Raw genomic sequence first — 27,862 nt, 5'->3', positions numbered from 1 at the left:
CAAAAGACAACAAATTGTGCAAATGCAAAAGAAAAAAAAATAAAAATAATAAATAAGCAATAAATATCAATAACATAAGATGAAGAGTCCTTGAAAGTGAGTCCATACATTATGGGAACAAATCAGTGATGGGGGCAAGTGAAGTTGAGTGAAGTTATCCACTCTGGTTCAAAAATCTGATGGTTGAGGGATAACTACTGTTCCCAAACCTGGTGGTTTGAGCTTTGAGGCGCCTGTACCTTCTACCTGATGGCAGCAGTGAGAGGAGACCATGATCTGGGTGGAGAGAGTCTTGGATAATGGATGCTGCTTTTCACAACGTTCCATATAGATGTGCACAATGTTGTCAGGGCATTACCTGTTGAGTCTAACAGTAGAACAGGAAGGCAGATGAGTTGATATCTGTCCATCATGCTGCAAACCCTAAGCCAGTCAGAAACTAGCTGGTGATTTTCTCTAGAACTAGTGGATGAAGAGAGGATGTAATTTGGACCATTGCTTTATGATATACATCATGTAAATGGAGAAGCTGTGAAATGCTGTTTCAGACAACTTCTGCAATCCGTACAGATAACCACATTACCATGTCTTCCTAGAAAGAACTCAGTGTAGTCCCTTTTGCACTTCCATGAAGAAACTCCAGTCGAAAACAAAACTGTGCTGATATATTTACTTCTTTCTGTGAGAGCAAATTGTATTCCATACCTCAAATTTCTGGATAGTGATTTGTTAATTCTGTAAGGGCAAATTTCCAGAAGACAAACTGCTATAACACAGAGGTTGCCTGTGCTTTATAAATGTAAGCAAAATCAGATTTTAGCTAATTTGTTTTATCCATTTGCTTTGGAGTCAGTATTTCTTCTGTAGTTAGAGTTACTAAATAAGGTGTTCACTTGAAGCATGAGCAGTCAATGCCACTAATAAGCATTGGAAACTTGATCTTTACTGAATGAAATTTTCTTAAGACCATAAGATATAGGAGCAGAAGTAAGCCATTTGGCCCATTGAGTCTGCTTCGCCATTCAGTCATGGCTGATCCAATTCTTCCCGTCATCCCAATTCCCACGCCTTCTCCCCAGACCCTTTGATGCCCTGGCTAATCAAGAACCTATCTATCTCTTCCTTAAATGCACCCAATGACTTGGCCTCCACAGCCGCTCGTGACAACAAATTCCACAGATTTACCACCCTCTGACTAAAGTAATTTCTCTGCATCTCTGTTCTAAATGGACGTCCTTCAATCCTAAAGTCACGCCCTCTTGTCCTAGACTCCCCTACCATGGGAAATAACTTTGCCATATCTAATCTGTTCAGGACCTTTTTACTATCTGTTCAGTTAATTCTTGGCTTGAGTGCATATACTACTACTTGTATAAAATATCTATTAAAAAGGTGTATTTAAAGGTATTACTGCTATAGCAACTGCTTGAATATTGCTGTAGGTGAGCCAAGTGTGTAAGGTGTACAGAAGATATCAGTTATTATCAGATAAAACAGTGCCAAACTGGATTTCAGTTAATGAAGGCATGCTTTGAATCTCAGTGAAGAACTGGCCTGGACTAAACTCTAGAAGTAATGAAGATTTCCAAAAATTCAAAACCTAACTAATAGAAAGACATTATATTTGAATAACTATTATAGCATATTATCATAAGGAAATTGCATAGATAATGTTGTATTTAATCTTTTAACCCTTACCTATGCAACTTAGATATGAAACTGCCGCATATGATGAATCTAACTGGAAAGAGGAAGCTATTGCAGCGCAGGTGAATCTTTCGTTGGTTGAACTGGATGCAGAACTGACAGGTAAGAATGACTTCATTGGGTGTTCCCTCACACTGAAAATGAAATCTTTATATTCCTCTCTCTCTCCCTCTGTCCCTGTCCCTCTCTCTCTGTCCTTCTGTTTCTCCCTCTGTCCCTTTCCCCCTCCCTCTCTCCCCACAGTGTAATGCTCTAGATTAGCAGGATTTATATTAAATGCCTTTCAACAAAATTTGAGACGTTAGGTGGATGGGTAAGCATTCTTAAAGCAAATCAATCAACCTTCGATTAGAAGTTTCTGTTTGCAACCCGGAGGTTTTATTTTAAACATATAGCAATTTCTGAATATTTCTTTGGCAGCTATTCAAGAAGAAATGGCCAACAAAACATCTTCTACAATGTCTGACAGAACAGTTGATGAACAGGAAACTATTCCAGTGACAATCATTGATGAAGTACCATGGACTTGCCAAGAGAGAGGTGAAAAGAAGATATTTCTGGAAAAGAAGCCCATACCTTCAAAAGTTGGAGAATTATCTCATGCAGACAGGAATGTGGAATTTAACTCAAAAATAACAACTGGAATTTTTGTAACCAATACTTGTGAGCTGCCACCTTCTGAAATTTCATCTAACACATCCTATGCTTCAAATGTGTTCCATTGTACAGATATGCCAAGTGAGCCCATCAATAAAACAATAGAAAATTTGCACACAGAGATTAAAGCTGTTCAGGATGATATAAAGCCAGGAGAAAATAAATTGAAAACTGCTTTCATTACAACCGAACTGGAGTATGATATTCAAGTTAGAGATAATGGTAAACAGAAGATGCACAGCATTGTACCTGCAGAGGTTGACACAGCAGCACTGCAAAATAGACAATGCCATTTAAAACATGGGAGGCAAGTTGAGAGGTTTTCAGCAGCAGTTCATTCTCCACAACACATACTTACATCTGACAGATGTCTAAACACTGCCAACAAACCTACTAATGAACATTTTCCAAAAAAAGGTAGGAGAACATTCACAGTTATTCCACCAAAGCCAATTGTGAAACCTCAGCAAAGAGATAACTTGTCACCAAAAATATCTGCTATCAAGATTGATGATCAGGGCAATGCAGTGATCAATGAAATGAGAAGTGAGGAGACTGTAACAAACAGTTCAGCCAAGGAGTCACTTGTAGGGAGGACAAAGGCATTTTGGAATGTGAAAAGTATAGATAAGGATAATTTGCAGTGTGCCAATCCAGATAAAACTATGACATTAAGTAAATCAGAATTCACAGCTGGTGAGTTGCAGCTACAAGAGCCAGAAAAACAATTAACAGATATATTCCCTACATCTAATGCATCTGCAACTTACACAGTATCTGCAACTACCAAGGCAATTGAAACATATCCACAATGCAGTAAAGAATCAGTTATGCCATTAAATGAAAACACAAGCGTACCAGTAAATAGACAGCCTAAAATAACAATCAATTTTATCAGGCCTTGCAGACGAACCTCAAGCCAATATGTTGCCTCAGCAATTTCCCATTACACAGGACTACAATTAACTAACACTGACACTAGTAGTGAATCTAAGGTTCAGACTGGTACCGGATTTGATGGTAAATCTGATGACAAAGGTAAATTCAGATCTGCTCAGGAGAAGTCTTCAAAGAGAAATTCCATTGGAAGCCATCTGAAAACGGAGTTTGCACTTTATTCCCGCTGTAACACAGATAATGCTACAAAAGGGCTCAACAAAACAAATGTTTTGCTACAGGAAAGTGTTAATACTAAAGCTGTTCCAAATCAGAACTGTTTAATTAAGAATACATCAGAACAAATGAATGCTTTTAATGAAATTACTTCCCAATCACAACAGTCCCAGTTAATCACAAAGGAATGTGTTTCCACTAACGAGCAATGCACTACCGCAAAAAGTCTGATTCCACAAACTACATTCCAATCATCTCTTCTGACAGATGGGATCTCCAGTGTTCCAAGTGATCAAGCAATTAACATGACCAATACTCTTGCGTTCACTCCAGCATCAACTTCATTTTCAGACTCTGTTAAAACTCATTCTACTAAAGCAAAGGAGAGTGAGAGCATCTCAAATAATCATTCTGCCTCAAATCTGCAAACATCTTCTGTTCCTGCAACAGCAACAGAGGATGCTGGCATCTCAGAACATTCACCATACTTTTACAAAAATAACATCAAACCAAATACCAACATGTTTGGCCCTGTCAAAAAATTCAAACCCATTATTCAAAAGCCAGTTAAGGAAGATGAGTGCATACATAGCTCTCTGATGAAAGCTATCCAGTCGGGACAAAATAAAGAACGACTTAGAAAGGTATGAAACATTAGATTGTTTAATTATTTTCTGATGATAAATCCAGATGTTTCAATACATCCTCACTGATTAATGTTCTCTTGCTGTATATTTTTACCAGACGTCCAATAAAGTAATGCACAGCAACCAGAACAAATCTTCAGTGACTGTAATAGAGAATGAACACTCTGCTCTCTTGTCATCAATAAGAGCACACAGTGGTATTTCAAAACTGAAAAAGGTAAAAACGGTAGCCGTGAATTATATTTTTCTTTTCAATTTTCAGGAAAAAAAATCATGTTTCATTGCCATCACATCACTCTGACTCAAAAGAATGCAATATTTAACACTTTGCATGAAGTGCTTGGTTTAAATAAAAGGAGGCAAATTTTGCTCATTGTGGCTGGCAGTTCTTAAGGGGTGTCACTGACATTCAGACACCCCTGTGGAAATCCCAGACTTGTGTAGAGAAGCCCAGGACTTGCTGAATGATAATTAATGCTTCACCTGTCACCCTTGCCTCATGAGGCTCATTGGTGAAGCCTGATAATGTTAGGATGTCCCAGCAACATGCTGAAGAATTCCTTCCTGCTCTTATGCAGAAAGTTATGAGATTGGGACTGAGAGGAAAAGTGGATCAGCCACGATGAAATGGCAGAGTAGGCACGATGAGCCAAATGTCCTAATTCGGCTCCTATATCCTATGGTCTATACCACGGCAAACCTGAAAAGTGATAGGGAACACATTCATTTGAATGGAGTCTTGGCTCAAGGAATGTGGAAGGCATTTTCATTTTGAATTATTTTACTTCAGTGTTTCAATGATTATTTATTTTAAATGTTATTTTTGTGTAAGTTAATTACTTTGATCAATTTTAATAGTTTGAAATAATTTGAATGGTGGACTGCTTCAGAAATTTAACAAATACCAAGTTTCTGACCTCACTTTTACCTTCTGTCAAAGCCTATCAGGATGTTCCACAACTTGCTGTTGAAACCCTGTTGACAACCATGAGGGCAATAAGACTGGCTCTCTCTATATATAGTCAAAGAAGTGTTGGTGGGCTGCTGAGTGCCTCAGGTGAATTATTCTCCATGGTGGGCCAATTGACAGGAAGATCCAGCCCAACAGAAAAGTAATAATTTAAACAACTGTGAGTGAAGAAGATCGAAGTATTTATTCCTTTTCATTCAAATATTAAAATTGAATCTCCTAGGTAGAAAATTGTTTTGAAGCTAAATCTATGAATTGGTAGCTTATTTAAATGTTGTCTTGTTATTTCTTGTTATATATGTCAGCTAGATTATGAACACCAGAATGTCTGTTAGTATAGTTGGACTGCACTTAAACTGTGGTCTAGCCTTAATTTTGAGACCATAGTGAGTTTTTAAATTACTTTTTTAAATATTTGTGCCAAATAAAATTTGAGCTTTTTCTGCCAAAATAATTTCAACATGCTAAGTAAACACTAGATCTCTCTAAAAACTTGATTAGTGGAAAGTGGGCATTGTAAAATAAGTATGCCCAAGTAAAAGAATATACTTGTGAATACACTTAACCGTGATTAAGAAATTATTTCACCTTGCCATTCTTTGAATGACTGATAGTTTAATTACTTGTGTTGAAACCTGTATTGAATTGTTACCTGTGAAGTTAGTTCAGGTAGGGTCATAATTCAAAAATATTAAGAACCTTGGATTGCTTAAGAGAATAGTCATAGTCATAGTCATACTTTATTGATCCCAGGGGAAATTGGTTTTCGTTACAGTTGCTCCATAAATAATAAATAGTAATAGAACTATAAATAGTTAAATAGTAATATGTAAATTATGCCAGTAAATTATGAAATAAGTCCAGGACCAGCCTATTGGCTCAGGATGTCTGACCCTCCAAGGGAGGAGTTGTAAAGTTTGATGGCCACAGGCAGGAATGACTTCCTATGACGCTCAGTGCTGCATCTCAGTGGAATGAGTCTCTGGCTGAATGTACTCCTGTGCCCACCCAGTACATTATGTAGTGGATGGGAGACATTGTCCAAGATGGCATGCAACTTAGACAGCATCCTCTTTTCAGACACCATTGTGAGAGAGTCCAGTTCCATCCCCACAACATCACTGGCCTTACGAATGAGTTTGTTGATTCTGTTGGTGTCTGCCACCCTCAGCCTGCTGCTCCAGCACACAACAGCAAACATGATAGCACTGGCCACCACAGACTCGTAGAACATTCTCAGCATCATCCGGCAGATGTTAAAGGACCTCAGTCTCCTCAGGAAATAGAGACGGCTCTGACCCTTCTTGTAGACAGCCTCAGTGTTCTTTGACCAGTCCAGTTTATTGTCAATTCGTATCCCCAGGTATTTATAATCCTCCACTATGTCCACACTGACCCCCTGGATGGAAACAGGGGAATCTGGGAAAGTCAGACAGTAAGATAGCAAAGCAAGAGTGTTTTCATTGAACTACTGTACACCATGTAGTTCTTGGAAAAAATGATTGAATTTACAAGTTCTGTTTATTTTTAGCTATGTATCTGTACTGTCATTGGCACCAGCTGTTGCTGAATACTAGGAGTAATGTTATCATGCCCAGAACATTTTTCATATTTTAGTTCAAGTATAAGCTGTAGGTCAAGAGATGGTAATTGCATTATAAATTAAATTGCTGCCTTCCTAGGCCACGACAGCTCTTCTCCACATTACTAAATTTCCAAATTTTCACTTCTGCTTGCTCCACATACGTACAGTTGATGTCAGAAGTTTACATACACCTTAGGCAAATACATTTAAACTCAGTTTTTCACAATTTCTGACATTTAATCCTAGAAAACATTCTCTGTCTTAGGTCAGTTAGGGTCACTACTTTATCTTATGAACGTGAAATGTCAGAATAATAGTAGAGAGAATGATTTATTTCAGCTTTTATTTCTTTCATCAGTTTCCCAGAGGGGTCAGAAGTTTACATACACATTGTTACTATTTGGTAGCATTGCCTTTAAATTGTTTAACTTGGGTCACACGTCTTGGGTAGCCTTCCACAAGCTTCTCACAGTAAGTTGCTGGAATTTTGTTCCACTTCTCCCGACAGAACTGGTGTAACTGAGTCAGGTTTATAGGCCCCCTTGCTCACACACACTTTTTCAGTTCTGCCCACAAATTTTCTATCGGATTGAGGTCAGGGCTTTGTGATGCTCCAATACCCTGACTCTGTTGTCCTTAAGCAATTTTGCCACAGCTTTGGAGGTATGCTTGTGGTCATTGTCCATTTGGAAGACCCATTTGCGACCGAGCTTTAACTTCCTGACTGATATCTTGAGATTTTGCTTCAATATATCCACATAATTTTCCTTTCTCATGATGCCATCTGTTTTGTGAAGTGCACCAGTCCCTCCTGCAGCAAAGCACCCCCACAACATGACGCTGCCACCTCCATGCTTCACGGTTGGGATGGTGTTCTTTGGCTTGCAAGCCTCACCCTTTTTCCTCCAAACGTAATGATGGTCATTATGGCCAAACAGTCCAATTTTTGTTTCATCAGACCAGAGGACATTTCTCCGGAAAGTAAGATCTTTGTCCCCATGTGCACTAGCAAACTGTAGTCTGGCTTTTTTATGGCAGTTTTGGAGCAGTGGCTTCTTTCTTGCTGAGCAGCCTTTCAGGTTATGTTGATACAGGATTCGTTTTACTGTGGATATAGATACTTGTCTACCTGTTTCCTCCAGCATCTTCACAAGGTCCATTGCTATTGTTCTGGGATTGATTTGCACTTTTTGCACCAAAGTACGTTCATCTCTAGGAGACAGAATGTGTCTCCTTCCTGAGCGGTATGACGGCTGCATGGTCCCATGATGTTTATACTTGCGTACTATTGCTTGTACAGATGAACGTAGTACCTTCAGGCATTTGGAAATTGCTCCCAAGGATGAACCAGACTTGACATCATTTTCTGACCTCAGTCCGATAGAAAATTTGTGGGCAGAACTGAAAAAGCGTGTGTGAGCAAGGAGGCCTACAAACCTGACTCAGTTACACCAGTTCTGTCTGGAGGAATGGAACAAAATTCCAGCAACTTACTGTGAGAAGCTTGTGGAAGGCTACCCAAGACATTTGACCAAAGTTAAACAACTTAAAGGCAATGCTACCAAATACTAACAAAGTGTATGTAAACTTCTCAGCCATTGGGAAAGTGATGAAAGAAATAAAAGCTGAAATAAATCATTCTCTCTACTATTATTCTGATTTCACATTCTTAAAATAAAAGTAGTGATCCCAACTGACCTGTTTTCCAGGATTAAATGTCAGGAATTGTGAAAAACTGAGTTTAAATGTATTTGGCTAAGATGTATGTAAACTTCTGACATCAACTGTACACCCGATGACCTACCACCTCAAGAGCTGTTTAACTTTAACACCGCAAACACGAGGAATTCTGCAGATGCTGGGATTTCAAGCAACACACATCAAAGTTGCTGGTGAACGCAGCAGGCCAGGCAGCATCTCTAGGAAGAGGTGCAGTCGACGTTTCAGGCCGAGACCCTTCGTCAGGACTAACTGAAGGAAGAGTGAGTAAGGGATTTGAAAGTTGGAGGGGGAGAGGGAGATCCAAAATGATAGGAGAAGACAGGAGGGGGAGGGATGGAGCCAAGAGCTGGACAGGTGATTGGCAAAAGGGATATGAGAGGATCATGGGACAGGAGGTCCGGGGAGAAAGACAAGGGGGGAGGAACCCAGAGGATGGGCAAGGGGTATAGTCAGAGGGACAGAGTGAGAAAAAGGAGAGAGAGAGAAAGAATGTGTATATAAAAATAAGTAACAGATGGGGTACGAGGGGGAGGTGGGGTATTAGTGGAAGTTAGAGAAGTGGATGTTCATGCCATCAGGTTGGAGGCTACCCAGACGGAATATAAGGTGTTGTTCCTCCAACCTGAATGTGGCTTCATCTTGACGGTAGAGGAGGTCGTGGATAGACATATCAGAATGGGAATGGGACGTGGAATTAAAATGTGTGGCCACTGGGAGATCCTGCTTTCTCTGGCGGACAGAGCGTAGGTGTTCAACGAAACGGTCTCCCAGCCTGCATCGGGTCTCGCCAATATATAGAAGGCTGCCTCGGGAGCACCGCACGCATACTGCATCCAGTTCCCTACTTTAACACCTTTAGCAAATTTAACACCTTTCAGTTCTGATTAAAGGCCTTTGAACCAAAACACTAACCCAAGTACTTAATATTTAATGGTGAAGGGATATGTAGCAGCTTGCAAACCTGTGAAGGTGTTATGGAAATACTGCCAGCTTTTAGAATTTTATCTTGGTGAGGCGGCTGGGCAGCCACCCTCAAAGGCTTGCATTATTAGACTCCAAATAAGAGAGGAAAGGAGAGTTTGTAAAAGCCAGAGTTAAAAATCAAAGAGGAGGAAGGATGACTGGGATGGGTGTGTCTTCCATTATGTTGATAATCAGGAATTCTTTCTGCTTCACTTAGGCTTGTATCATAGGTTCTTACCTGTTTGTTGGAGCAATTAGCCAGACCCTGGTATCTGAAAAGCAGGAGCAACAGCAGTGATTCCTTCCTTGTAGAGCACTTATATGACAGCTATAATTACATGCTTACTTTTTGGAGTGAGACTTTTCCCCATGAGTTTGAGTCAGAAATCAGAACGCTACCACTGAGCTTAGTTAGATAAAATGTTGTTTCTAATTTAAAAAATTTGGACTGTAAAGAAGGATATTGTGGTCTTACTAGTTAAGCTTCTTTTTGTGATGTTAACAGTTCATAACATGTACAAGAAATGAAAATAGAAGTTGCTGAGACAGCACAGGAAACTTATCATTATTTAACAGAAAATAGCTAGGTTAATGTACTGGAGTTAAAATGCCATCAGTTTGGACAACTGAAGAAAAGAGCCTTTTTAGAGAACTTAAGTTTAACATTTTTTCTTAGGTTGAAGGAGATTAGTATTTCTAACTAACATCAAAGAATTATTCTATGAGATATGTCTCCCTCGTCTTGATGACACTGTTGTACATCCATGAAGAGTAAGGAGTCAGATTTACAAATAACCAATGCAAACAAAATGCTGGAGGAGCTCAGCAAGTTAGGCAGAATCTATGGACGGGAATAAACAGTCGACATTTTGAGCTGAGACCCTTCACCGGGACTGGAAAGGAAAGGGGCAGAAACCAGAATAAGAATGTGGGGGGAAGGGGAGGAATACAGTCTGGCAGGTGATAGGTGAAACCAGGTGAGGGGTGGCAGAAGGGATGAGGTAAGAAGCTGGGAGGTACTTGTATTAGCTGGTAAACAGAGTTGGAAGTTATTTGAATGGTGAACTGGGTTAAATGCTGGATTTCTGGTGTTAACTGGATGACATTGTTGTTTCCTTCTATGAACCAATACGTAATTAAGCTGAAATATATTCAGTCCAGCCTGCCACTCAAAGTTACCCCATGCTGTTTCCTGCTGTTGCACTTTTAAACGTATCAGATGGAAGGCTCTGCTACTGCGGTTTGAGGTCCAGCTCCTGAGTTGCATTGATGATCTTTAGCTCATTGTTTTACTGCTACGTCAATAAACATTTCAAGACATGTTCCCGGGAAGAAGATGCAATGGAATCAGAACTGAAATGGGTCATTACATCATCAGATAAAAATGCATTGCTGACAGCACTCTTGTACAGAGAACCTAGTACAAACACCCTCTTCCCTTTGATCAGGTGGAAACCTGAGTTCTAGGAGTCTGGTGCAAACTCCTGTCCTTATAACACACACAAAATGCTGGAGGAACTCAGCAGGCCAGGCTGCATCTTTGGGAAAGAGTAAACAGTCGCTGTTTCGGGCCAAGACCGCTGTGTTGAGAACCTGCCCCTTGCTGATTCTCTCGCATCACGGAATTGCAAATACTTTCTAGACTTGGATTTGAGATATTGCCTTGGAAGGCTGGTATTGGGCAAGCCAAGATGATTTGACAGATGAATGTGTGGCTGACGAATTGGTGCAGGGAACAGGATTTCAGATTTCTGGATAATTTGGATCTCTTCTGGGAAAAGTATGACCTGTTTAAAAAAAAGGACTTTTTACACCTGAACTCAAGCGGGAGCAATATCCCTGCTGGCAGTTCTGCTAGAGCTTGTTGGGGAAGGTTTAAACTAATTTGGCAGGAGGTTGGAAACAGTACTGATAGGACAGAAGATGGGGCAGTTGGTATGCAGGTAGATGCGTGTGTAGTAAGACTGTAGGAAGGATAGGAAAATTATTGCGCAAAATTGAAGTCTGTGGGATGGCCTAAAGTGTTCCTTTAAACCAAATAGGGTGCAGGACTGCATTCTGGTTGGTAAAAAAATTTGACCCATTTTTGACACAGCAAGAAAGAGACTGGGAGCTAGGATGTCTGTCACTGCATTGTCATCTATTCCCCAGTAATGACCTGCATTCAATATGCTACCCAGGCTGCAGCTCTGAATCCTATAACTCAGCTTTAAATGGCCACACTGCTCACTCCAGCATGTTCAACATCAGCCTTGAGGGGATTGTAGTTGAAGAGCCTCTTCCCCTTTGTTCAGAACATCTGTGTTCCAAAACTGGATTTGACAGGTGAATCCAGTGGTGGACCAGAAATTCAGGTGAGGCAACAAGCTTAACTCTGAGTTCCATGTTGCAGTGCACAGGCATGGAAAATGACACCTGAGGTGGACATTATGAGGGATTTGCCATAGAATTGTTGGTATTGAACTTATCCTTATCTGTTGCTGCATTTGAATGGATAAAGATTGAAAAGCAGGGCAAGGTATCTTTGCTCATAACTGCTATTGTCAGGCCAGATCACCGCTTGTAAAAAAAAAGTTATTTTGCATATAGACAAGCAGATTGTTTTTCTCAGTAGTCCTTACAATTCCTTACTGAAAAATATTGTCCTTACTATTGACACTTGAGAACCAGAGAAGCATCAAACTTTGAACACCTTAGCATAGGAGGGAATAAGCTACACCAGTGCAAATAAGGATCCGGTTCAATACATTTCTGAACACTTCTTTTGGATTCGAAAGGCTTTACATTGAGCAATGTGCAGTTCTGGTCACTGCATTACATAAAGGATGTGGAAGCTTTAAAGAGAGTGTAGAAGAGCTTCACCAGGTTGTTGCCAAGAAGGGAGAGTGTTGTTTAGAAAATTGTTCTTTAATGGGACAACAGCTTGTATTGTTTTTGTTGCGGGAGTCTCTGGGGCAACCTGTCGGAAGTATATAATAAGTGATAGGGTAAATAGACCAAATCACTTTCCCAGGGCGGAAATGTCAAATACTATCGGACATAGGATAGAGGTGTGAGGCGGCAAATTTAAAGGTGAATTATGAGGCAAGATTTTGTTACACAGATGATACCTGAAATGTGCAACCAGTGGAAATGGTGGAATCGGATACCTTAAGTAGATTCAGACAGACATGTGAACAGTCAGGGAACAGAGGGAAATGGGTCTTTGCAGGCAGCTGGAATTAGTTTGGCAAGTGAAATTAATATTAGTGTAAGTGGATGCTTAATGGGGGAGCATAGACTTGATAATACAAAGAGTCTGTTTCTGTGCTACATGTTTCAGTGACACATGTGGCTGTTGATCGTCATGGTTAGCACAGACTTAATGGGCCTCCTGTGCTGTACTGTTATATGTATTATGACAAATTTTCAAACTGTAATTAGAATAACTTTGATCTGATAGAGGTGTGGATATCTTTGCATTAGATAAGTACAAATGCTTAGTCATGTATCCATATTTATATGCAGTGGAGGAATGAATTTATTTTAAATTGAATGGTTCTAAACTGTTTGAAAAAATGTTTCAAAGGACCACGTAGAGCATTTTATCGCTTCTGTCACAACATAATTTGAAGAGCAACACTAATAATGGGTAGAAAAATTCATTAGGAATATGTACGTCCTTTTACAAAATTATGAAACCATTATAAAATTATAACTGTCATTGCATAAAAACACTGGAAAAGATTGAGTTCCAAAAGAACACAAATATAAATAGTCCAAATTATCTGGAAGACTTAATTATGAAAATGAGGTTAAAAGGAAATGGGAGTGATGGAAACTATGGAACTGTGTAACTGTCATTATTTGAAACATGGAATATAATTCAGGTTATAAAAGATTTTGACACTTTTAACAAAATAGAAAAAGGGGAAGTATAGAAATGAAGATGAGACTAACCAACGCAAATAAAATTACCCAAAAGCAGGAGACGACTGAGTATTGTCAATAAAACTCAAAATTTAAAGAAACACAAGAAGTTCAGTATTGCAAATCAGAAACTGAAAAAATTAAAAGGTGGATCATTTGTCATTCTCACCTCTTGATCTGAAGAAAGTGGGGAATAATTGTTTCTTTTGATGAAGCGCATAAAATAGGAACACCTGATGTTATGCTGGAAGCCAGTGAAATTCAAGTTAATATACCCTGGTTGCCACAATACAAGGTCATGAAAGATACCACATACATGAAAGTTGTTCTACTTTGTCACTAGTGCTCTGTTTTGCTTTCGACACCAAGTAAGCATTGATGAAGGGGATCAGCCTGAAACATCAACTGTACTCTTTTCCCGTAGTTGCTGCCTGACCTGCTGAGTTCCTCGAGTATTTTGTGGGTGTTGCTTGGATTTCCGACACTTGCAGATTTTCTCTTGTTTAACAGAGAAACAAGAGAATGTTTAACAACATTGCAGGAATTCTGTTAAATGTCGTTAATAAATAAACTGCAATGTCTCAGGTTTTCATGAACAGAGCTTGCACAATATAACTTACCTCAAGGCAAAATGAGTTGGCACAGGTTGCAGCAACCCATCACCTCCCAGTTGCGCTCACTGCCTTTTATGCAAGTTTTGATAGGGAGAACGATGACACACCTACAGAAACACCCCAACCTGTCATTTCAATCTCTGAGGTTGATGTCCAGGCATCCTTAAAGAGGATGAATGCACGAAAGGCATCTGGTCCAGATGGTATACCTGGCAAGGACTAAAGAGCTGAGCGGATCAACTGGGAATAGTATTTATTGACATATTCAACCTCTTGCTTCTACAGTCTAAGGTTCCCATCTTCTCCATGAAGGCATCTATTGTACTGGTGCCCAAGAAGAGTGTGATGACCTGCCTCAATGACTAGCGTCCAGCAGCATTTATGTCAACCATAATAAAGTGCTTTGAGATATTGGATCTAACACAGTTGAACTTCTGTCTCAGAAATTATCTGGATCTGCAACAAGTCAACAGTAGATGTGATTTCTCTGGCTCTTCACCGTGCTCTGGACCATCTGGACAACAGGAATTCTTTACGTCAGACTGCTGTTAATCAACTACTGCTCAGTGCTCAACACAATCATCCCATCTAAACTCACCCTCACGTTACAAGACCTAGACCTCTGTAGCTCCATCTTCAACTGGATACACAACTTTCTCATTGGCCGACCTCAATCAGTGAGGATTGGAACATCTCCTCAGCACTAATCAACATGGGGGCACCACAAAATTGCTTGCTTAGCTACCTGCTCCACTCTATATACTGTACACATGAATGTGGCTAAGCACAGTTCAAATACCATTGTCAAATTCACCAGCGACACTGCTGTTGTTGGATGAATCACAGGCTGTGATGAGTCAGCTTACCGGAGTGAGGTAGGGCACCGAGTGGTACCCCAGTAATAACCTCCCGCTCGACATTAACAAAACTAAAGAGCTGATTATTGACTTAAAGAGGCGAATATGTGCCAGTCTACATTGGGGAATTGGTGGTGGAGAGAGTCAGCAACTTTAAATGCCAGGTTATTATCATAGCATAGGTAGCTTTGCGGCTGCAGGACAGTGCAATATGTAAAGAAAATTTATGGCAAGAAATATGAGAGCATAAAGTGAGATTGTGTTTATGGATTTATGGTCCATTTAGTAGGGAAAGAATCTGTTCCTAAAACATTGAGTGTGTGTTTTCAGGCTCCTGTGCCTCCTCCCTGATGGTAGTGATGAGAAGAAGGCATGCCCTGGGTAATGAGGGACATTAAATAATTGACATTTTGGCATGACAAAGTCATTTATATGGGCAGTAGTTTTACTTGCATTACTTGAAATTAATTGTTGCAATTTTTCATATAATTCATATTTTTGGTAAAAACAAATTGCTGTTTTGACAGACAACTTTCACAGCTTCTAAAGAAATACAGGACTCAAAAAATGTTGCATCTTCTACATCAACAAAAGAATATTTTCAAACAAGACAACCAGAACCACAATCTCCTTCCCCTCCTCCTCCACCACCTCCACTGGCTTCAGATTTTACAAAAACTGCAAAGTTTTCAACCACATCTATTCTTAATCAAGAAGATGCACGAACTGCATTATTGAAGGCAATTCAGTCTGGAACTGGTGCAGCACGTTTAAGAAAGGTATGAAATTTTAAATAGATGCTCAGGTCTCTTTCCCTCTTTTATGTTACAATGGTAACTACTTAACTTTCATCGATTTTTTTCAGTAACCAATGTCAGACATATTTTCTGGAAGACATGAAAAAAGTTGTTTTTAACTTCTGTCCTTTAGATTATGTACAAGTAAGACTGAATTAAATGGAGAAATAAGCTTTTGTAATAAAAACCTTTGCAGCTGAAGTTCCATGGGTGTCATTAGCTCAACAAATGTGCACTCTCAAATCAAATGAAGGAAAACTAGCCTCAGAAGGCTTTCCTTTGGTCTATTCAGTACAAGACAAAAGACACTCAGGAGTCAGAACCACACTTGGTTCACTCCATGACTAAGTTATCTTTCCTGAGCCTTAAAAGCAGCCTAGTATTGCACATTTGTGTGTTGAGTTATTGTACAGGTTGCCAGAAAGCAGATCAGAATGCAAGACAGCAGATTATTTAGCCTGGAATCTGATACAATCATGGACTGGGGTTCTACAAACAGGAACAAACAGCAAACTTTTTTTTTTGCCTGAAACCCATGAATGGCTATTGGATTTTGTACAGATGGGCACTGCAGTTCATGCTGGCACTCAACTAACATATTCACATCCAGAAAATTTGCAAATTTGATAAGAAATCCTCAGATAATTTATAAATCTGATTAAGAAAACATTGGAAGGATTACAAAGCTAGTGCAGAGCATCTGCAAATCATTGCAGACTAGTTATTTATTCTGTGTATGCATGAAGCACACCTGACCTTGGACCTTCTAGGTCACAAACATAATTTGGTAGCATTTTCCTACTTGATGCCAGAACTGTACTTGTGCCTGTGGCTTGGCAATTCTTCAGGCCAGCTCAGTGTAAGAAAGTCCTTGCTATATTCATGATAAATGCTTTCCAATGCCCATCCACACCATTAAGCAGACAAGGTCAGTCATTGACAATCTAAAGAACTAACACATTGAATGTTTTACCATATATTATCCACATTAGTACTGAGATAATGTTCGATTATCAGTCTGCCTACACATTTGTTTGCATTCTTGCATAAAATAGGATGCTGAGATGTTGCTCTGAAGAGCTGGCAGATACATCCATCCTCCTTAGAAGTAATGTATTTAGGGATCAGGCTTTCAGAATTGGTATTTTTCAGAGTCCCCAGTGTAACTGAGTCCACCTGTAGCTTAGCTGAGAGAGACATTTTTGATTTTTATTCATGTCTTTAGTCTTAGGCTATCCTTCAAGATTAAGACATGTGTTGCTACTCAGGGTCCATAAATTCAAAAACCAATGTGAGAAATGCAGACCGCAGACTCCACAGTCACCAGAATTTGCATGCTGGCATGGCACAGAGGTAGTCTGAGAAGTGTTGACCTCCTACTCCTCTATGTTGGACTATGTTTTCCAACACATGGGCTCAGAGTCTGAGTGCCATCATTAAAGCATTTCCTCTGCTTTTTAACTACAAAGAGATCTAGCAAACATCATCCGCAGGAAAAGTCATCGCAGAATTCTCCACTATTACCTCCAACAGGCAAAATGCTTCAGTCCAAATTTGCTTCATAATGATATGCAGGCAATGATCCTCACCAACCTATCTACTACAGATCAGTATCAAACAAGGCTGCAAGAAGCCTGATGTTTTTTCTGATATACTATATCTTTTTGCTACGTTGTCTCTCTCCTTCAACAAATTTTTTGTGGAGTGAAATTAATCTTCAGAACTATTGGGAGACTCTTCAAGCTGCAGTAACTACACTACTGGACCGAGGTCACCCTGACCGCGCTGGTTGACCTGCAGTATGCAGACAATGCTTGTTGTGCAAGTATCTGGAGGTCAAATTCCATGTCAATGATGACTCACTTATGACACTGGAAAGATGCTACCAAAGCTGTCTCTTAAAAAAATCCAAATCCACTGGATGGTTAAGCAAACATGCATCAGAATTATCTCGAAGTCCAATATCCTCAGTCCTAATTACAAAAGGCAAGTTATATTTGGGTGTCCCACACAGGAAATTTGTTGGAGGAGAGAGACAACATTGCAGGAAGATACAGTAATACCAGTATTTCAAATTCTGTATGTGGGACGAAGTTACCAGGCAGATAGTGGAAAAATTAAAAATGTTATTAAATATATTGAAAAAATGCTGTATCTCCACTAAGTCCTAGGAATATCAGCCCATATGCGCTCAATATGGAGAAACAAGGCCATATTGTTTACCCAACCCTAATGAAATTCCTTGAAGGAAACAAAAATGTTTCTACTTCATCTTTGTGGAATGTGTGCTAAATATCGTACATACCTATTCCTTGGGGGCCACAGTAGTGTAGCAGTTAGTACAATGCTATTATAGATTGGGGCATTGGAATTCCAAGTTCAATTCTATATCATCCGCAAGGAGTATGTATGTCCTCCCTGTGGAGCGCGTGGGTTTTTCTCCACGTTCTCTGGTTTCGTCCCTCAATCCAAAAATTAGTAAGTTAATGAGTCATTGTAATTTGTCCCGTGATTGGGATATGGTTAAATCAGGGGTTGTTGCTAAAGGGCTGGGAGGGTGGAGGGCTTATTCTGTGGTGTATCTCTAAATAAAATAAAATAAATGAGATATTCATGCAAGCCACAGCTAGATTTTAAGGTAGCACTCAAATTGTTATTTTATATCTGCCTTCCTTTTCCATATGCTTGAATGCACAATTTGTGAAGGGCTGAACCATGGAGGATCAAAGACTCAGTGATTTTTGAATTTATTGTTCCAGTCAGCCTCCTCAAATGCACAAGCACAAATGTGGTCAGGTCAAATTAAGGTGGCAATTGAAATTATGAAGCAATATTTACGGTATGTGGAAAGCACATGAAGATGCCTCATACAGTACCAGCTGATCAAAGTCTTAAAAAAAAATCTGTGATTTGCTGAATCTTGCACATTTCCTTTACAAGGATATCTGCTTGGAGGACCTGCAGCTTTCAACAGTTAGTGGAGGCCAAAAAAAAAGGATTCATTGACAAAGCTGTTTGTCATTTCAGGACAAATTCTCCTGGAAAAAAAACATTGCTTTTACACTCAAAACACTGTTTTACTTCTCTCCAATAATAAATTTGAATCCTTAAGAACTTCCATCCTCTCATTTTGTATACCTTTCCACGATTCGAATTTCAGTTTTACTGTACCTTTTAGAATCAGAATCAGGTTTATTATGTGTCATGGAATTTGTTGACTTTGAGGCAGCAGTACATAATATTTTTTAAAAGATGAACTATAGAAAGCATATGATATATATTAAATAGGTAAATTAAATAAGTAGCGTAAAAATAGAAATAAAAACTGTAGTGAGGTAGTGCTCATAGGTTCGATGTCCATTTTGAAACCAGATGGCAGAGGAAAAGAAGCTGTTTCTGAATCGTTGAGTGTGTGTCTTCAGGTTCCTGTACCTCCATGCTTCTGTACCTCATTCCTGATGGTAGCAATGAGGACAGGGCATGTCTGGTGTGATGGAGTCCTTAATGATGGACTCTGCCTTTTTGAGGTATTGCCCCTTGAAGATATCTTGGATACCATGGAGGCTAATGCTCATGATAGAGCTGACTATTTTTACAACTCTCTGCAGCTTACTTTGATCCTCTACAGTAGCCCCTGCCCCCACCAGACAGTGATGCAGCAAGTTAGAATGCTCTCCACAGTACATCTGTAGACATTCTCAAGTGTTTTTGGAGACATACCAAAATTTCTCAAATTCCTTATGGAATATAGCTAGTTCTGTGCCTTCTTTGTAGCTGCATCAATATGTTGGGTCCAGGTTAGTTATTTTATATCTGCTTTCCTTTTCCATATGCTTGAATACAGAGATATTGACACCCAGGAATTTGAAATTGCTCACCCTTACCCTTCTGAGAAAGGGAACTTATGACTGTAGCAAGGAGAGATTGCAAATGTCTTTGAATGTCTCTGCCAGTTGGGTGGCACAGGTTTTCAGAGCCCTACCAGGTACTCTATTGGGCTCAGCCACCTCGCCCTCGAGGATTCGCCCTCTTGAAAGACAGCCCGATGTCGGCCTCAGAGACAGAGATCACAGGGTCACTGGGTGGTGCAGGAAACTACATAGCTGTAGTTTTATTCTCCCTTTATTTGCTACTGAATTTTATGGCAAATCTAAATGTGATGGTATTCTCACTGTAATTTCCACACTTGTGCGAAGTATTTGCTTGCACCATAGTCTTGCTTCGTCATTTTCGGTTTAACCAGTTTAGTTACAGAAATCTCCATAGAACGGGCTCTGGCAGTTTGAGAACTAGACTAAAAGGAGAGAGAGAGCAACCTTTTTTAAATTATGTTTTAACATTGGGGTCGGGAATTCTTCTGACAAAAGGATACAAGGCTGGTGAAAAGAATCTTTTTTATGATTAAAAGACCCTACAAGGAGTATGTTTAAGTATTATAACATATAGTTCAGGTGAATAGCAGATAATGATTCCTCCCAGAAAACTCCCAACAATTCCAATTGAAGTTTAATAGAATCACTTGTTTGAAAACTAGGTGAGTATGGTTTACATAGCTGGTTTCTTCTCACCTGGAAGCTTATTATTAACCAATTTATCAATATGAACTGAAATATATCACTGCAATGTGGCCTTGAAGCTTTTGGCAATAAATAAATATTTTTGCCAAGATATTTTTCTGCAGTCATCTGATATTAAGGGGTTGATTTTCAATTTTGTTTCTGCAGATACAAAATGCATTCAGTGGCTTGGTTATCAGGCCCGGTTATTTTTGTTTCTGGGTTGTGGTTTAGATTTTGGGGTATGAAATCTGCATTCTTTGGACATAATTTTCATAATTTTCCAGAGGGCTATTTCAAGTGTAAACGCATCTCCTTAGACAGATTTCTTTTCCAATTTAATGATAATGTTCTTTAAATTCCTGCAAAATATAAATTAAATAGGAAGCAAGTCGTTAGATCCCAAGAGAATCCTGAAAGTCTTGTTGGAAGGGGTGAAGATGAGAAACAAATTTCTTTATCCCAGCAGTAGAAGAAGGAAATCATAAAGGGAAATGATTTCTCTGTAGAAAGAAAAGCGAGGTTTGTTTCACATATATTTTCAGGTTCTGAGCATTTGTTGCCCAACCCTATTTGCCATTCAGGTGGCAGTGAGCTATAATCTTGAACCTCTCCATTCTGGTGAAGGTATTACCACAGCACTTTTAATAGAGAATTCAGTGATTTGGATATAGCAACAAAAAATTAATACAGATTTATTTTCCAGAAAATGTATGATAGGATTATGCAAGTGATGGTGTTTTCACATGCTTGTTCTTTGTCTCTCTGGAAGGTAGAGGTCAGGGGTTTAGGAAAGAAGGAGCTTTGTAGTATCTGTGAAATATAATTTGTTAACTTGTAGCCGCAGTTCGCTTGTGAAGTAATTGAATGTTGAGGGTAAAATATGGAATGACAATCAAGTTACCTGATATGTCCTGGAGCAATGTATTGTTGGAGTTTAGTATGGGGTATTTCTTCACATGCCTAACATACTTTCTCCGTGATGGAAGGACCTTAGAAAGCCAGGAAGTCAGTGATTTGCCACTCAAACTCTCACCACTTGTTGACACAACATTCACCTGGTTGGTCCAGTTAAGTTCCTCAATGGCAATCACCCCTCCCTCTATGATGTTGACTGGAGTAGATTTGGTGACTACAAATCCATAAAACCATAAGATATAGGAGCAGAATTGGGCCATTTGGTCCATCGACTCTGCTCTGCCATTTGATCATGACTGATCCATTTCCCCCTTAACCTCATTCTCCTGCTATCTCTCCGGACCTTTGCATGCCCTGACTAACCGAGAACCTATCAACCTCCACAGAAGTACATCCAATGACATCGTCCACAAAGCTGCGTGTAGCAATAAATACCACAGATTTACTGTCCTCTGGCTAAAGAAATGCCTCCTCATCCCCATTCTAAATGGATGATCCTCTAGTCTGAGGGTGTGGCTTCAGGTTTAGACTACACCACTGGAAACATCCTCTCCATGTCCACTCTATATAGGTCTTACAACATTCAATAGGTTTCAATGAGATCCTCCCTCGTTATTCTAATTTCCAACAAGTACATGCCCAGATCCATCAAATGCTCTTCATATGATAAGCCTTTCATTCTGGAATTATTTTCGTGAACCTCCTTTGAAGGTTCAGCACATCCTGTCTTATATAAGGAGCTAAAAACTGCTCATATTATTCCAAGTGGGGCACCATCAATGTCTTGTTAAGCCTCAGCATTTTATCCTTGTTTTCATATTCTAGTCCTCTCAAAATGAATACTGACATTACATTTGCCCTTCTCATACTGACCCAACCTGAAAGTTAACTTTTAGAGAACCCTGCAACGCAACTCCAAAGTCCCTTTGCACCTCAGAATTTTGAATTTTCTCCCTGTTTATTCCTTCTACCAAAGTGCATGACCATACACTTCCCGACACTATTCCATTGGCCCCTTCTTTACCTATTCTCCTAATCTGTCTTTCTACAACCTCCCTGCTTCCTGAACACTACCTGCCCCTCCAACTATCTTTGTATCATCCACAAACTTGGCCACAAAGCCATCAATTCCATCAGCCAAATCATATGATGTAAAAAGAAGGGGTCCCAACACCAATCCCTGTGGAACACCACTAGTCACCAGCAGCCAATCAGAAAAGCTTCCTTTATTCCCACTCCTTGCCTCCTCCCAATCAGCCAATGCTCTGTCCATGCTAGTATCTTTCCAGTAGTACCATGGGGTCTTATCTAGCTAAGCAGCTTCAGGTGTGGCACTTTATCAGTTGTCTTCTTAAAATCCAAGTACACAACATCAACTGAATCTTCTTTGTCTATCCTGCTTGTTATTTCCTCAAAAAAATTCCAACAGATTCAAACAATAAGACCATAAGACATAGGAGCGGAATTAGGCCATTCAGCCCATTGAGTCTGCTCCACCATTCCGTCATGGCTGATCCCATACAACTGCCTTCTCGCCATATTCTCTGATGTCCTGGCCAATCAGGAAACTCTCAACTTCTTACCCCATCCCTTATTTATTTGTTTGTTTATTATTTTTTAACTTTTTCTCTCGTTTTTCTCTCTGTCCCTCTCACAATAACTCCTTGCCTGCTCTCCATCTTCCTCTGATGCTCCCCTCCCCCTTTCTTTCTCCCTAGGCCTCCCGTCCCATGACCCTCTCCCTTCTCAGCCTTGTATCCCTTTTGCCAATCAACTGGTCCAGCTCTTAGCTTCATCCCTCCCCCTCCTGTCTTCTCCTATCATTTCGGATCTCCCCCTCCCCCTTTCAAATCTCTTACTATCTCTTCTTTCAGTTAGTCCTGACGAAGGGTCTTGGCCCAAAACGTCGACTGTACTTCTTCCTATAGATGCTGCCTGGCTTGCTACATTCCACCAGTATTTTGTGTGTTTTGCTTGAATTTCCAGCATCCGCAGATTTCCTCATGTTTGCGTTTTTAATCTGTCAACTTCTGCCTGTCAGGCAAGATTTTTGCTTCAAGAAACCATGCTAACTGACCTATTTTATCATGTTCCTCCAAGTACCCCAAAACCTCATCCTTAACAATCGACTCCAACATCTTCTGAATCCTTGAGGTCCGGCTAACTGGCCTATAGTTTCCTTTCTTCTGCCTCCTTCCCTTCTTAAAGAGTGGAGTGACATTTGCAATTTTCCAGTCCTCTGAGACCATGCCAGAATCTATTTTTCTTGAAAGGTCATCACTAATGCCTCCACAATCTCTTCAGCTACCTCTTCCAGAACCCTGAGGTATAGACCATCTGGTCCAGATAACTTACCTATCTGAAGACCTTTCAGCTGCCCAAGCACCTTCTCCCAATTAATAGCAACTGCACTCATTTCTGCCCCTGATGCGCTCAAACTTCCAGCATTCTGCTGGTGTCTTCTGCAGTGAAGACTGACGCAAAATATTTATTCACTTCGTCTGCCATTTCCTTGTCCCCCATTACTACCTCGCCATTGCTATCTTCCAAAATGGTATACTTAATATTGAGGGGAACAGCTATAGGGGTAGACTATAAACCATAAGATATAGGAGCAGAAGTAGGCCATTTGACACATCGAGTCTGCTCTGCCATTCAAGCATGGGCTGATCCAATTCTTCCAGTCATCCCTACTCCCCTCCTTCTCCCCATACCCTTTTATGCCCTGGCTAATCAAGAACCTATCTATCTCTGCCTTAAATGCACCCAATGAGTTGGCCTCCACAGCCACTCGTGGCAACAAATTCCACAGATTTGCCACCTTCTGACTGAAGTAATTTCTCTGCTTCTCTGTTCTAAATGGACATCCTTCAATCCTGAAGTCGTGCTCTCTTGTTCTAGACTCCCCTACCATGGGAAATAATGTTGCCATATCTAACCTGTTCAGGCCTTTTAACATTCAGAATGTTTCTATGAGATCCCCCCTCGTTCTCCTGAACTCCAGGGAATACAGCTCAAGAGCTGCCAGACGTTCCTCATACGGTAACCCTTTCATTCCTGGAATCATTCTCGTGTATCCTCTGTGAACCCTCTCCAATGTCAGTATATCCTTTCTAAAATAAGGAGCCCAAAACTGCACACAATATACCAAGTGTGGTCTCACAAGTGCCTTACAGACGCTCAACATCACTTCTCTCCTCTTATATTCTTAACCGCTAAAAATGAACGCCAACATTGCATTCACCTTCTTCACTACCGACTCAACTTGGAGGTTAACTTTCAGGGCATCGTGCACAAGGATTCCCAAGACCCTTTGCATCTCTGCATTTTGAATTCTCTCCCCATCTAAATAATAGTCTACCCGTTTGTTTATTCCAACAAAGTGCATGACCATACATCCAACATTGTATTTCATTTGCCACACTTTTTAACATTCCCCTAAACTATCTAAGTCTCTCTGCAGGCTCTCTGTTTCCTGAACACTACCCATTCCTCCACCTATCTTTGTGTCATCGGCAATTCAGCCACAAATCCATTAATTCCATGGTCCAGATCATTGACATACATCATAAAAAGCAGTGGTCACTTTGGAACTCCTATGGAACTCCACTGGTAACCGGCAGCCAGCCAGAATAGTATCCCTTTTTTCCTACTGTCTGCTTTCTGCTGATCAGCCAATGCTCCACCCATGCTAGTAACTTCCCTGTAATTTCATGGGCTCTTACCTTGCTAAGCAGCCTATGTGGCCTCTTCAGCGGTTTAATCGGGGAACAACTGCGCAAACACATGGACGTCAGCCAGTGAGAGCAGCGAGAAGAGCTTAAAAAGAGACAGCCTTATAAACCAGGCGCAGAGTAGAGGGAGACAGAGTAGGAAGGCTTTGGCTCAACAGGACTTAGGGAATAACGGGTCGAGGCGAGGTAGGTTGCCCGTGTAGAATACAGACAGGAAGTATGTGTCTGAGGCCAGTTTCCTGTGCTCGGTGTCAGATGTGAGAGGTGTGGAATACTCCTAGCCTCCCTGACGGCCACATCTGCGCCAGGTGCATCGAGCTGCAGCTCCTCAGGGATTGTGTTAGGGAACTGGAGATGCAGCTCCATGACCTTTGTCTGTTCAGGGAGTGTGACGAGGTGATAGAGAGGAGTCGGGGCCCACATCAGGGCCTAGGGAGACAGATAAGTGAGTAACAGTCAGGAGAGGGAAGGGCAGGGGTCAGAGGCTAGGGAGCACCCCAGTGGCTGTACCCTTTGACAATGCATACTCCTGCTCGAGTACTGTTGGGGGGTGATGGCCTACCTGGGGGAATCAACACTGGCTGCGCCTCTGGCACAGAGTCTGGCCCTGTGGCTCAGAAGGGTAGGGAAAGAAAGAGGATGGCGGCAGTGATAGGGGACTCTATAGTTAGGGGGTCAGATAGGCGATTGTGTGGATGAAGGAAAAAAGCACGGATGGTAGCTTGCCTCCCAGGTGCCAGGGTCCAGGATGTTTCTGATTGCGTCCAAGATATCCTGAAGTGGGAAGGAGAACAGCCAGAGGTTGTGGTACATATTGGGACCAACGATGTAGGCAGGAAAAGGGAGGAGGTGTCATAAGGGCGGTGGCTGGGAACGGACCCAAGTGCAAGACACAGACACTGAAGTACTAGGGACAGGACTAGGATACAGGGCGATGGCAAGGACATGTACAGGAAAACCAGGAACCTGGAACAGGACTGAACAAGAGACCTAGGAGCCCGGGCTTGGACTCCGAGCCAGAGACTGGACAAGGACCCAGTACCTGAGTCTTGCCTCTGGCTCGGACCCCAGAACTAGGCAAGGACGAGGCTTGGCAGGCAGGCAGGACGAGGCAGAAATCTACAGGCTTAAAGCTTGAGGCTAGAGACTTGGGTTAGCTTGGCAAGAGGCTAGAGGCTAGAGATTTGGCTTGGCAAGAGGCTGAGGCTAGAGATGGCTTGGCTTGGCTAGAGGCTAGAGACGACTTGGCTTGGCTAGGCAAGAGGCTGGAGGCGAGAGACTTGGCTTGGCTAGAGGCTAGGGACTTGGCTTGGCAAGAGGCTAGAGACTAGAGACGGCTTGGCAAGAAGCTAGAGGCTAGAGACTTGGCTTAGCTTGGCAAGAGGCTAGAGACTAGAGACTTGGCTTGGCAAGGCAAGAGGCTAGAGACTAGAGACTTGGCTTGGCTAGGCAAGAGGCTAGAGGCGAGAGACTTGGCTTAGCAAGAGGCTAGAGGCGAGAGACTTGGCTTGGCTTGGCAAGAGGCTAGAGGCTAGAGACTTGGCTTGGCTAGGCAAGAGGCTAGAGGCTAGAGACGGCTTGGCTAGGCAAGAGGCTAGAGGCGCGAGACGGCTTGGCTAGGCAAGAGGCTAGAGGCGCGAGACTTGGCTTGGCAAGAGGCTAGAGGCGAGAGACGGCTTGGCTTGGCAAGAGGCTGGAGGTGAGAGACGGCTTGGCTTGGCAAGAGGCTGGAGGCAAGAGACTTGGATTGGCTTGGCAAGAGGCTAGAGACTTGGCTTGGTTTGGCTAGAGGCTAGAGACGGCTTGGCTTGGCAAGAGGCTAGAGACGGCTTGGCTTGGCAAGAGGCTAGAGACTTGGCTTGGCTTGGCAAGAGGCTAGAGGCTTGGCTTGGCAAGAGGCTAGAGACAGCTTGGCTTGGCAAGAGATGAGGCGAGGCTTGGCAGGAGGCTGGAGACGAGGCGAGGCTTGGCAGGAGGCTGGAGACGAGGTGAGGCTTGGCAGGAGGCTGGAGACGAGGCGAGGCTTGGCAGGAGGCTGGAGACGAGGCGAGGCTTGGCAGGAGGCTGGAGACTTGAGGCGAGGCTTGGCAGGAGGCTGCAGACTTGAGGCGAGGCTTGGCAGGAGGCTGGAGACAGCTTGGCTTGGCAAGAGGCTAGAGGCTTGAGGCTAGGCAAGAGATGAGGCGTGGCTTGGCAGGAGGCTGGAGACTTGAGACTTGAGGCAAGGCTTGGCTCCTCCTGGGCAGGGCGTGGATCACCACCCGACAGAGGCAAGGGACAGGAAGGGACAGAACCAACCCCAGGTAACGGCAAGACGGCCTGGCTTACCTGGGCGGAGGTGAGGGACAGGAAAGGAGCTAGGTACAGGGTGGCTCCAGGACCAGACAGCAAGACAAGGCAAGGCTACTGGCAAAGCAAGGCAAGACGAGAACTTCAGGTGAGGTGAGAGTTACCGGCAAGACAAGGCAGGGCTTCTGGCAAAGCAAGGCGAGACAGACCTTCAGGCGAGGCAAGAGTTACTGGCAAGACAGGGCAGGGCAGGGCAGGGCAGGGCTTCAGGTAAGGAAACAGAAGGCAGTGGAAGGGATACAAGGAGTAAGGACAAGAACAATCCAGCAACCACGCCCTGGTCTCTGGAGGTATTTATGCAGCCAGCCCCAACTAGCATCAGCTGGCTCAATTAGCTCAACAAGGACAGAAACAGGGTAGATAGGAAATCCTGGAGCAAGTGTCGATGGACTGGACCGTGAACCGGAATATGGACTTTACAGACCGGACTATGACAGGAGTTCCTGAAAGCAGACTACAGGGAGTTAGGAACCAAGTTGAGAAGCAAGACCACAAAGGTAGTCATCTCGGGATTACTGCCTGTACCACGCGACAGTGAGAATAGGAATAGAGTGAGGTGGAGAATAAATGCGTGGCTGAGGGATTGGAGCAAGGGGTAGGGATTCAGATTTCTAGATCATTGGGACCTCTTTTGGGGCAGGAGTGACCTGTACAAAAAGGATGGGTTGCACTTGAATCCCGGAGGGCCAATATCCTGGCGGGGAGGTTTGCTAAGGCTATTGGGGAGAGTTTAAACTAGGATTGCTGGGGGGTGGGAACCAAAA

At 41.9% G+C, this 27,862-nt stretch overlaps 1 protein-coding gene and 1 long non-coding RNA gene across 9 annotated transcripts in view; one reads left to right on the top strand and one right to left on the bottom strand.

Annotated features, from left to right (window-relative positions):
* Positions 1 to 27,862, bottom strand: part of LOC140195371 (uncharacterized) — a 92,265-nt gene that overhangs the window by 23,726 nt on the left and 40,677 nt on the right. The window lies entirely within an intron of this gene.
* Positions 1 to 27,862, top strand: part of cobl (cordon-bleu WH2 repeat protein) — a 302,078-nt gene that overhangs the window by 259,557 nt on the left and 14,659 nt on the right. For 7 of the 8 annotated variants that reach the window (XR_011885441.1, XM_072253549.1, XM_072253554.1 and 4 more), the window contains 4 exons: positions 1,712 to 1,809; positions 2,128 to 4,121; positions 4,222 to 4,341; positions 15,272 to 15,523. Coding sequence is in view for 6 of the 8 variants with exons in the window: in XM_072253549.1 (XP_072109650.1) it covers positions 1,712 to 1,809; positions 2,128 to 4,121; positions 4,222 to 4,341; positions 15,272 to 15,523 (2,464 nt within the window). In the remaining 2 variants the exon portion in view is untranslated. Of the gene's footprint in view, positions 1 to 1,711; positions 1,810 to 2,127; positions 4,122 to 4,221; positions 4,342 to 5,064; positions 5,255 to 15,271; positions 15,524 to 27,862 lie in introns of those variants that run through there. The other variant, XR_011885442.1, reaches the window with a different exon arrangement.

The sequence above is a fragment of the Mobula birostris genome, chromosome 3 (assembly GCF_030028105.1).
Source record: "Mobula birostris isolate sMobBir1 chromosome 3, sMobBir1.hap1, whole genome shotgun sequence".
Classification (NCBI taxonomy): Eukaryota; Metazoa; Chordata; class Chondrichthyes; order Myliobatiformes; family Myliobatidae; genus Mobula; species Mobula birostris.
This window is presented reverse-complemented; position numbering and strand designations above follow the sequence as displayed.